This window comes from Tubulanus polymorphus, chromosome 6 (assembly GCF_964204645.1).
Source record: "Tubulanus polymorphus chromosome 6, tnTubPoly1.2, whole genome shotgun sequence".
Classification (NCBI taxonomy): Eukaryota; Metazoa; Nemertea; class Palaeonemertea; order Tubulaniformes; family Tubulanidae; genus Tubulanus; species Tubulanus polymorphus.
The window spans coordinates 18,560,880-18,573,017 of NC_134030.1; the positions used below are offsets into that span (position 1 = coordinate 18,560,880).

A 12,138-nucleotide genomic window follows, 5' to 3' on the forward strand; every position below is an offset into this window, starting at 1 on the left:
CCACAATTTGATGATGTCATAGGAGGATGATACGGAGAGGGCCATCTAGGAAATTCTATAGATTAAATCATTAGACATGATTTGACGATGTCATAGAAGGATCTATAATGGCCTGATTTGATCATGATTTGTGAAGGCATAATCTGATATTGTCGTCAGGGAATGGATTCATGCAGCCACAATTTGATGATGTCATAGGGGACAAATGAATACTGACCGGTGAGAGTGGAGAGTGGGCTGCCATCGCACCACTCACGAGCGTAATCCGTACTGTTCAACGACGTCACGCTGGGAAACGTATCTTCACAGGGGGCGACGCTGCTGCTGCAATCGGCCGACTCGTCTCCGAGCAGAAACCCGAGCCTGGTCATCAGGTCGTTCTGAGCGGTATCCGCGTTCGGCGGATACCGCGAGCCGTCCGGCGTACCCGGATACCTCGGACTGCCCTGAACTACAATGACAAAAATGAAATGTTGTTATCGTTGAAAATTGAAATTTATAAATATTGTGATCGAAAAAGGATTGATTTTGGCTCCTATAGCTTGTTAGTATAACAAAGCGACATTTTTTCTCTCATAATATCATATTTTATCAAACATTTTTACTGTATTGATCTGTTATATATTCTCATTTATCTAAGTTAGTAATTTGGCTAAAAATCTATGATGCTTACTAGCTCACGTCCGCAAGTTGGTCAAGACTGATCTGAATTAAGTTTAATATTTATATAAAGAACGTTAGTTTCATTGGCTAGATTATGATAGAAAGAGATAAAATGACTGTAGGGTCGCAAATAGTTTGCATGAATCTCTATACGTATATTAAACAATTACTACTATCTTATCAAATATTGTAACACATTTGCCCTCGATGATTCAAGCAATAAACAGCTTCCAGCTTCAGAATTACATGTATCATACTCTAACTACTGATATTGTTATTCTAAAGGTACCGAGCTTAGTTCCCCGAGCACCGGAAATCTCAGGGTGCTATATTGATAACAAGAACCCAGTAGAATAGACGAGCTTTAACCGGGCAAGTTTGAACTTAACCCTGGGTCAGCTGCACAGTCACAGTCAGGATTTAGTTAAGACCGTCGTAAGACAATCTTAGCTAAGATATCGATCTAACAGCCTAAAACTGATCTACAATGGTTCTGTAATCAATCTGACAACTTTTAAGACCGGTGAAAACACATTTTGGTTCCATAACAAATCTAACAAATTAAGACCAATCTTACGATTTGAGAATTGGGCCCCGGTCGAACTGCTATATGAAACCAGATAGAATATTGAAAATCAATGATTGCATTAACCTTGACCCTTGTTGATACAGTTACCGTAGAACTGGTTTAATCAGTAATTTGGAGAGTAAATTTTCAGAGGCAGATTTAATAGGTAAAGGCAAGCAAAGGGTTAATACCCAGTTCCACAGTTCTGAGTTTGGAGTTAACTCTTGAGTTAAAGTTAGTTCATTTCCGATGAGTTAACTCACAGTTAAATCTTAACTCGGAACTGTGGAACTGGACCCAGATCGCTTGACGTAATTTGATGATGTCATAGGGGGATTTATGGAGGCCGACATCTTTTCTAGAAGTAGATCGAATCGCTAGTTAACAATTTGATGATGTCATAGGGGGATTTATAGAGGACGATATCTTTTCTAGAAGATGTGTCTAGATCAAATCACTAGTAGTCAATTTGATGATGTCATAGGGGGATTTCTGGAGGCAGACATCTTTTATAGAAGTGTCTATAGATGAAATCACTAGTAATCAATAGAGCTAGATATCGAAGTCAGTTTGGTAGGGGGAGGGTTAAATGATTTGTACCTTTTCTGATTCTGTCATTTTGCCCGCGGTGCGGAGATGTGTTCACGCCGTTCGTCAACCTCATCCGATTGTTATTACTGATCGCGTTCGTGCGCGGCGAGTAATTACGGGGCGACGTGCCCGCGGCCCCTCCGTTCACGCGCCCGCGTCGAACTCCACCCGGAGTTAACGACGCCGGCGCGTGGTGCCGCCCGCCAGCGAGTGAGTCCGCATCGCCGCCGCCGCGATACTGGTGATAATGGTGCATGAATCCGCCACCAGATGGCATCGACTGGCTCAGGTGACTTTCGCTGATGCTGTGCGGCATCGACGTGTGCCGGCGCGCGCCCGACGGGTTCGTGTGCACGTGCGCCGACGTCGTCACGCGGTGCGGCGCGCTGATCGTCGAACCCTTGCGTTTGTAATCCGACTCGCTCCAGTCAGAGTAACCTCCTCCGACCGCCTGCTCCGCCGGACGACCGCTCACCGGAATCATGTAATCGTCGTCGACGGTTTCGATGATCATCCCGTGCCGAGTCTGCGGCGCCGCAGCCGGCGTCTGCTTCGTTTGACCCTGACCCTTTTTGGCGTCCTTGTCCTTCGACGATTTACGCGAGCCGCGTCCGAAGATGCCGAAGAATTTCGGTTTACGAGGCACGGGCGGTTCCAAACTCTTTCCTGCAATGAGAAAACGTTGAAAACTGGTGAAAATTCGTCCTCGGCTGTGAAACATTACGGGGAGATACAGAGGAACCTCGTTACAATGATCTGCACAGGACCAGTCAAACGGCCCATATTGAAAGTCGGAAAATATTTTCAAAAAGAAGGATTTTTTTGGGGAACAAAAATCAGTAACTCTTAGTAAAAAAACATACTTCCTATTGGTCAAAATGTTAATAGTTTGGGCCTGAATTAGAGCCGCCTTTTGGATGAGACGCCATATTGGTTTCTCCGAGTCCACAGTTGCGCTAACAACTGCCGAAAACCGTCTTAAGGAGCACTCCTAACTACGGAGCGCTCCGATGTGACGCCCGCGATTGAGGTGATTAAAGCGATTGAGGTGATTTACACTGTTCTCAGGAATAAAGAAAATGTTAGAAAAGGTCGGAAATCCGTCTATGGTCGGAAGATTTTAACCCCTGAAACCCCTATAACCGATAGTTCGTTAGTATCCAGTTTGAAATTGATTAATTTTCTTACTTGGGATGAAATTCTACATTTGTTACACCCGATACGAGGTTACGCTGCATTCTGCTAACAGTAAACTGTTGTATCATAGTTCCTTATAACGAGGTTCCGCTTTACTGAGAAAATACAACAGACTCCACTCCGTTCTTTAGATAAGTCAGAGATAAAGATAAAGATAATAACCAGAGATAAACTATAATGAATTTTTGCGGTATGACGGTTTAGTCGCCGGAACGACTAAAAAGTCGGTGACACGATCATAATAATGGATTTTGACTGAAAAGTACGTTTTAACTTATAAAATGTTTTCGTTCGTTTCAACCCGTTTTCGAAAAATATTCGGCTACGTTTCAAATCGTAGAAAAAAAAACAAACATTAAAAAAAAACACAGTCCCTCCTCGAAAAATGGTTCAATTGCGCGAGCAAAGATTACTGTTGACATAGACTGAATCGAATAAACAATTCGATTTAGAGCGTTTGAATAACTAATCGATGAGCATTTATGGAAAATTCGAATGTTTTCGTAACGGTTCTCGGGAACGGTTTGAAAATCTCTCTAAAACACCTATGCACACTACTCGAGAAATCTCCAACGAGAGCGCGCACACCTCACTCTCGTGACCCGTGGTGACATTTCATTCAAAATTGTTTCGAGTTAGAAAGAATAAATATAGCCGCGATCACACGAGCATTTTCGGCCCGGAACAACTGTTCGCACAGGTGCCAAATGGGCCCGAGCCTGTTTGGCACGACTATAAACGTCAGACCAGGCCCGAGCCAAATTTTAGCACCGGACAAATGATTGCGTTTGAATTGCAACTGGCACCGGAAATGATCCACTTCGCTTTGTTTAAACCTTTTCAGTGCTGGCTAATTAATACCCTATAGTGCTGAAGATAATTTGAAAATTCTAAAGTTTCCACCCTACTGTGTTGAATAACGGGAATAGCACTATAGTGCGTCTACACCGCGGCGCGGTGTATCGTTAGTTACTAGTATTTCACTATGTTTGACAGGTGCTGCCATCTTTCCAGAGAGATAACAAGTAATTACTAATTAAATCAATACACCGCAGTGCGGTGTACTAGCAAAATCCATCACTGATTCTTACACCGCACTGAAAGGGTTAAGCATTGATTAGTATCGAGTGAGTGGTTTACACGCGAACACGCTCTCTGACTAGGCACGGGCCAAATTTGGCAAAATTTCTCTGTGGGATCGCGGTTAATATGAGCAGTGCCATTTCAACTATAAGCCATTATCAGACGCATCTTCATACCATTACAACATAGATCGTGACTTCATCTCGGAAACCTATCGAAAATAGGAAACAATAAATGCGGAATCTGCGCAATCACTTTGGAACGAATTCCATTATTCTTCTTGTTTAATTAAGGCGAGGAAAGTTAAGTAAGTATTAATTGACTATTAAGCCACACAACTGGTGTTACTGCTCGCTCAGGGGGTGTTTGCAAATCTGTGAACGATAAATCATTTTCAATCGACCGCAGAAATATCCGTCCCGCGCCCGTACCCCGTGAGACGTCATTTTACGGCGGGCAAATGGTGCGTAAAGCGCCATAAAACGGCAGGCAATGAACGCGATAATTGTACCTATATATCAAACGGTAAACAGAATCCACGCTACAGTAAAATTGGGTTCAGTCAAAGTAAATCCCACAACTGTGGAACTGGGTCCAGAGTCAAACTAAACCAATACAACTGTGGAACTGGGTCCAGAGTCAAACTAAACCAATACAACTTTGGAACTGGGTCCAGAGTCAAACTAAACCAATACAACTGTGGAACTGGGTCCAGAGTCAAACTAAACCAATACAACTTTGGAACTGGGTCCAGAGTCAAACTAAACCAATACAACTGTGGGACTGGGTCCAGAGTCAAACTAAACCAATACAACTGTGGAACTGGGTCCAGAGTCAAACTAAACCAATACAACTGTGGTACTGGGTCCAGAGTCAAACTAAACCAATACAACTGTGGTACTGGGTCCAGAGTCAAACAAAACCAATACAACTGTGGAACTGGGTCCAGAGTCAAACTAAACCAATACAACCGTGGAACTGGGTCCAGAGTCAAACTAAACCAATACAACTGTGGAACTGGTTTCGAAGTCAAATTATAAGCACAGAACTGTGCACCAACACTGAGTCACTATGAAGCCAGCCACATTGGTCAGTATTCAACTGACCACTGTGACAGTATTCAGCTGACCACTGTGACCACTGGAAATGCAGTCAGTATTTATCGTAAATTAGATCACGGCATTATTGATTCAGCTGTCAAACTGACTGAGATTAATTTAACCAGTGATGATCCTGAGCACGAGACAGAGAGGGCAGGAATGAGGGAGAGAGGAGAGAGAGAGAGAGAGAGAGAGAGAGAGAGAGAGAGAGAGAGAGAGAGAGAGAGAGAGAGAGAGAGAGAGAGAGAGGGAGGGAGGGAGGGAGGGAGGGAGGGAGAGGGAGGGAGGGAGGGAGGGAGGGAGGGAGGGAGGGGGAGAGAGAACCCATTGATTTGAAGTAAGTGAAGCAATGACCAGCATTTATTTATCTAGCGCTAAATTAGATTGCGGGTTTGAGGGAGAGTGGGACTAGTTACTGATACAGGTCTCGAGTGCGAAGGGTAAATGCAATGATATTACAAATCTTACGGATGTCAGAAACGTTCTCAATATCACTGATTGACTGACCCTGTTATGAGATGGGTACAAAGACAGCTATCCTGCCCTCTGAGCGGGATAATATCCCATCCAATAAACCTAATCTCCCCTTACCAATTTCAATGCAGAACAATTCTTTACCTAAAGTAATGAAGTTAAGTAATAAAAATTTTTGCTGAATTCCACCAAAACGTTTTTTCGTGAAATTTGTCAAATTGCCCGATTTTTCCTTCATAACTCCCGATTCCGCCAGTTATCCAGGTTTCCAGGTCAGCGACCACCACGATGACACGCATATCATATTTTATCTCCTATTGTGGCCGGTCAAGCGTTCTAGTCATTATTTACGACCACTTGTCAAATTTAACGCGAACTATAAAATCGAGTCATTGATTTTTATAGGAGCAGCTGAATAGAATGAGGACAAAATATAACACACCTTGGACCGCGATAGTAAATATCGATCTGATTGATTTCCTATCAATAATGATTGAGTAATTCGATGTATTGGAATCATAACCTAATCATTGTACGCATGTGTATTACCAGAGAGATTATTGATTTTAGTTTATTGATTTTACAATCATTGATTTGTCCGTCAGTTTATTTGTATGTTATGCGCATTTTATGTGAAACTATAACAAAATGCTCACTGGGTTCAAAGTGAAATTAAACCCATTTAATTGTAAAATTGGGTTCTGTCAAATCAGACCCACAAAACTGTGGAACAGGGTTCAGAGTTGAATTGAACCTACACAAGACTGCGATTCTGGATCCGGAAACCTATCAAACCCACAAAACTGTGGAACTGGCATTAGAGTCAATTTCAACCCACACAACTGTGGACCTTGGTTCAGAGTCAAATTAAACCCATATAACTATGTAACTGGGTTCAGAGTCAAAATAAGCCTGCACAACTGTTGAGTTGGTTCGGAGTCAAATTAAAACCAGCACAACTGTGGAACTGGATCCGCAGTTAAATCAAAGTCGCAAGTAAATGTGTGGAACTGGATCCAGGGTAAAATCGAACCTACACAACTGTGGAATGGAGTTCAGTCAATTCTAACCCACACAATTGTGGAATGGAGTTAAGCGTCTAATCAAACCCCACACAACTGTGGAACACGGCTCAGGGTAAAATAACACAACCGTGGAACTTGGTTCAGAGTGCAATTAAACCCACACAAGGTAAGTACTCGATTCAGCGATCAGGGATGAAAACGGCCCATATTGAAAAAGTCGGAAATTATTTTCAAAAAAAAAGGGAATATTTTTGGGGAACAAAAATCAGTAACTTTTTGGTCAAAATGTTAATAGTTTGGGCCTGAATTAGAGCCGCTTTTTGAATGAGACGCCATATTGGTTTCTCCGACTCTACAGTTGTGCGAACAACTGCCGTAAACCGTCTTAAATTCACATCGGAGCGCTCCGTAGTTAGGAGTGCTCCGATGTGACACCCGCGATTGAGGTGATTTACACTGTTCTCAGGAATAAAGAAAATGTTAGAAAAGGTCGGAAATCCGTCTATGGTCGGAAGATTTTCATCCCTGCGAATAAAAGCCTCACACGCGTGAAACTGGGCCCAGAATGGAGTCATCGTTTTTAGTATAAGCGGTTTGAGAAGTGGTCGATACCGATCAGCGCGCACGTACACACGTACACACATACACACGTACACAGCGAGTACGGAGACAGATTAATAACAATTCGTACGCGGCACCTCCGGGGAAATCTAACCGAGCGACGCTGTAACGTTCTCGCGAAACATTCTCCTATATCAAACGGCGCACATTTCCCACGAATCTCTTTTTCCGCGCTCTTAGTTTGCAATCACCTTTTTCTGGTCGCCGCGCGCGTAAGTAATATAAAACTCGCCGGCGACACCGCTAGTGATTGATTCCGCACCTCGGTTACTTCTATCGAGACATTATTGTCGCCGTTTCTTTTTGAACATTACATATAATGAGTCGAGAAGATACACAATATCCGTGTTTAACCCTTTCAGTGCTGGCTAATTTATACCCGATAATGCTGGAGATAATTTGAAAATTCTAAAAAATTCCACCTTAGTGTGTTGAACAACGGGAATACCACAATAGAACGTCTACACTGCGGTGCGGTGTATCCTTAGTTACTAGTGTTTCACTATGTGCAGCCATTTTCCAAGAGAAATAATTACTAATTACTAATTACATCAATACACTGCAGTGCGGTGTACTAGGAAAATCTATCACTGATTTATACACCGCACTGCGGTGTAGACGCACTGAAAGGGTTAAGATGGATGACCAGTCAGAGATGAAAAATTCAAAATGAATTGTCGCCGTTTCTTTTCAACGTTACATATAATGAGTTGAGAAGAGGCACAATATCCGTGCATAAGGGAACGTTTCCGCTACAATCGCCTATAGCTGTGTCGACAGTATACTGTTACAGCCATTTTACTATGTATCGGAGGCTTAAGTGCAGCCGTACAGCCAGTTTTTATAAGCTTATCATCTTATATCTTGTAAACTAATAACGACAGCACACAGGTCCGAGCGGTTTTCAACACAGAAAACATGTGGCTTTCAGGAGATATAAGTTCGGTGGTTGTATATTGAATAACCAGGGTGCAGTTTACCAATACTTTTAGAGGGGCCTTTGTCACTGCTGCTAACTATGTTATTGATACTACTGATAAGCTCAGTGTGTTGACCCATGCTTATAGCGAGTTCCCCAACATTCCCATATGAAGATGGATGACGATGATTCAGTCAAAGATGAACAATTCTTGAATAGAATAGAATTGATTTTGAGCGACGTTTCGGCTAAACACTATTAGCAGCCACCATCAGGCTTTAATCTTATTCCTATTGTCTGATTCTTGTATAAATAATCTGTTATTTCATTTTGTGTCTCAGCACTTCATATCCGATTTATCAGATAAAAGAGCCATCATAACCACCAAAAACACAAATCTATAACCGAGACCATAAATTGGTTCTATAGCCTATCTAACGACTTACTGAAGATTGGTGTAAACTAGCTCATTTTGGTTCTACGTATAACTAACTGTTCTAAAAACTTCAGACCAGTCAAAGACCATTTTCGGTTCTTCAACTAAATCTAACAACGCAAGACTTGTCAACGCTCATTTTGGTTCGACAGCAAATCTACTCCTGCCCTGTCTAGGCCTATTTAAACTTATGATTGGCCTTTAATTCATCTAAATTAGACAAATCAGTTAAAAATGAATTAAGACATAGTTTTGACCGTTTTAGGTGAACTGATAAGAAGGCTGGTACCTGCTTCATTAGTACAGGCCACAGGTAATTACCGTTTTACCCGCACAGGGGTAATTACCCCTGTACCCGCACAGGGGGTAATTACCCCATCACCGGCACCGGTGACAAACGTAAGTTATGCATGGACAGGTAGCGTAGAAATGCCGATTCACGTTTTTTGTCCGTCACCGCGTAAAAACAGGCGGTTTGATTATCGCACACTCGCAGGTCGCCGCGAGTGTGGCTCGCGAGCTTCAATGAGCCTTCGCAATAAGATGCGCCGATCTTCGTAGGAAGATTCGGAAAAATTCCTCGGAAGAATCATTTAACCACTCCCGAGAAAATTGCATTCCGTTCGAGCCCAGCGAGCACAGCACGACAAAAATCTTTTGAGGCCGCCCTTAATGCATGCGATCGGGATAATAGTAAAAACTTCAATAACTTTGAATTCAAGGTCCAATGTGAAAGTCCAAAAGTGGTCTTCAACCTTTATTTAGCATATTAAGTTGTTAGATTGGTTAAAGGATCATAATGTGCTGAGACTGGTCTCAGAGATCAGTTATAGAATGAACATGAGCTTAGACTGGTCTTAAGTTGTTAGATTGGTTATAGAACCAAAATGAGCTTAGACTGGTCTCAGAGATCAGTTATAGAACCAAAATGAGTTTAGACTGGTCTTAAGTTGTTCGATTGGTTATAGAACCAAAATGAGTTTAGTCTGGTCTTAAGTTGTTCGATTGGTTATAGAACCAACATGAGCTTAGACTGGTCTTAAGTTGTTAGATTGGTTATAGAACTAACATGAGCTTAGACTGGTCTCAGAGATCAGTTATAGAACCAACATGAGTTTAGACTGGTCTTAAGTTGTTCGATTGGTTATAGAACCAACATGAGCTTAGACTGGTCTTAAGTTGTTAGATTGGTTATAGAACTAACATGAGCTTAGACTGGTCTCAGAGATCAGTTATAGAACCAACATGAGTTTAGACTGGTCTTAAGTTGTTAGATTGGTTATAGAACTAACATGAGCTTAGACTGGTCTCAGAGATCAGTTATAGAACCAACATGAGTTTAGACTGGTCTTAAGTTGTTCGATTGGTTATAGAACCAACATGAGCTTAGACTGGTCTTAAGTTGTTAGATTGGTTAAAGAAATAGAAGGGACTTAGACTGCAATTGGATTGTTAAATTAGTTACAGAATTAAAGAGTGAGCTTAGACTGGTCTTAAGTCATTAGACTGGCCATAGAACTAAAAGCAGGGTGTTAGGTTTCGAAATCGAGCCTTGATAAAGCAAATGGAGTCTCGAGAGTCATATCTAACCGACTCAAACGTGAATCCAGACTCGATTGCTCAGAAAAGTTCGACGAACACTAACATTATGTAACATTAAGAAATTCGTATTTAAGACGTGATTCTCATTAGGCCTCGGACGTCGTTTGTACCCTCATGATAACTTACAAATCTTAAGCCTATAAAACGCGAAGCGCCGAAAAATGAATTCTGACGAACTCATCAACGCGATTTCGTCGTTCGAGCGAATGATTTTCTAATATTTCCGCTTGGCTGAAAACGACTCGGAGAACGCCGCGAGAAATTGATCGACCCGCCGGCGACGCGCGTATCATCATAACTCGATAAATTTTATTTTCATTTGATCGGATTTTAATGCGTTTATAAGATCGCGGGACGGCGGAGATTGATTCCGATTTTTCCGATGTCGATAAGTTTACCCCGGCGCGCGCTGACGCCGATCAAAAACTCATCGGTATCCCCGGACAATGCGCCGTGGGGAGAGGAGGGGCGAGCGCGTGATCGTGAAATATCGTGCAAACGTCGTTCGAATTCTACTTCTGCTTTTCAACCGTGACCCGGTTAACCCTTTCAGTGCCGACTCATTAATACCCTATAGTGCTGAAGATAATTTGAAAATTCTGAAAAATTCCACCCTAGTGTGTTGAATAACAGGAATACCACTATAGTGCGTCTACACTGCGGTGCGGTGTGTCATTAGTTACTAATATTTCACTATGTTTGACAGGTGCTGCCATCTTTCAAGAGATATAATTAGTAATTACTAATTTAATCAATACACCGCAGCGCGGTGTACTAGCAAAATCCATCACTTATTCGTACACTGCACTGCGGTGTAGACGCACTGAAAGGGTTAAACAGTCGTTTTAGATCAATCTACCTCAGCAGAGTGTGAACCTGATGGAATCTAGGCTCACCACCAACCTCTGAACAGTGATATCAGTAATAAATTTACTTAAGTCATGCGCGTAACAAGACGTATCTACCAGTTAACCCTTTCAGTGCTGACTAATTAATACCCTATAGTGCTGAAGATAATTTGAAAATTCTGAAAAATATGACCTGGCTTCCCGGAGTCGAACGCTCTAACCACTCGCCCACTCACCGCCGGCTCATGAGAAAATACTTAACTACAGTACGATGCGATGAGTGGCGCTCGTCGAGTTATAGGGAAAAAAGTTAATGTTTACCCCTGTCACCGGTAAGCCCGCTGATAACTGACCGTAAGCCGGAATTACGTCATGTTTCGCACCGATTCGTCACCGTTTCGCGGGATAAACTGTACGATCTGTTTTGTCAGCTGCGTCGCGTTTACGAGTCACAAAGTGGCTTAGCGTCGCTGGGCGGAAAGATTTTCATTTAAGAAGAAGCCAATTGCGCAGTTATTTTTGAAGCCACACGAGGGATTGACTGTTTTAAAGTTACTGTAAAGCTTACTTTATTCACGTGACTATGGACTGACAGGATTCCTCGTAACCCTTCAGTGCTGGCTAATTAACACCCTATAGCGCTGAAGATAATTTGAAAATTCTGAAAAATTCCACCCTAGTGTGTTGAATAATGGAAATGGCACTATAGTGCGTCTACACCGTGGCGCGGTGTATTGTTAGTTGCTAATATTTCACTATGACAGGTGTTGCCATCTAACAAGAGAGATAATTAGTAATTACTAATTAAATCAATACACCGCAGTGCAGTGTACTAGCAAAATCCATCAGATTCGTACACCGCACTGCGGTGTAGACACACTGAAAGGGTAACTGTGAACTTCACTTATTTCACGTGACTAGGACCGACCAGATTCCACTAAATTAAGTAAAATCTAAATTAAGTAAAATCCGATTGATGAATAATTGTTCGCATGGTTCCGGGTTAAATGG

General features: G+C 42.2%; 1 protein-coding gene across 1 annotated transcript in view; it reads right to left on the minus strand.

Moving 5' to 3' along the window:
* The window catches only part of LOC141907897 (protein TANC2-like), a 112,662-nt gene that overhangs the window by 32,967 nt on the left and 67,557 nt on the right, over positions 1-12,138 (minus strand). Inside the window, exons 5-6 of the mRNA XM_074797652.1 lie at positions 1,832-2,488; positions 218-451 (exon numbers count right to left, since the gene is read on the minus strand). Of these exons, the coding sequence (XP_074653753.1) occupies positions 218-451; positions 1,832-2,488 (891 nt within the window). The remainder of the gene's footprint in view (positions 1-217; positions 452-1,831; positions 2,489-12,138) is intronic.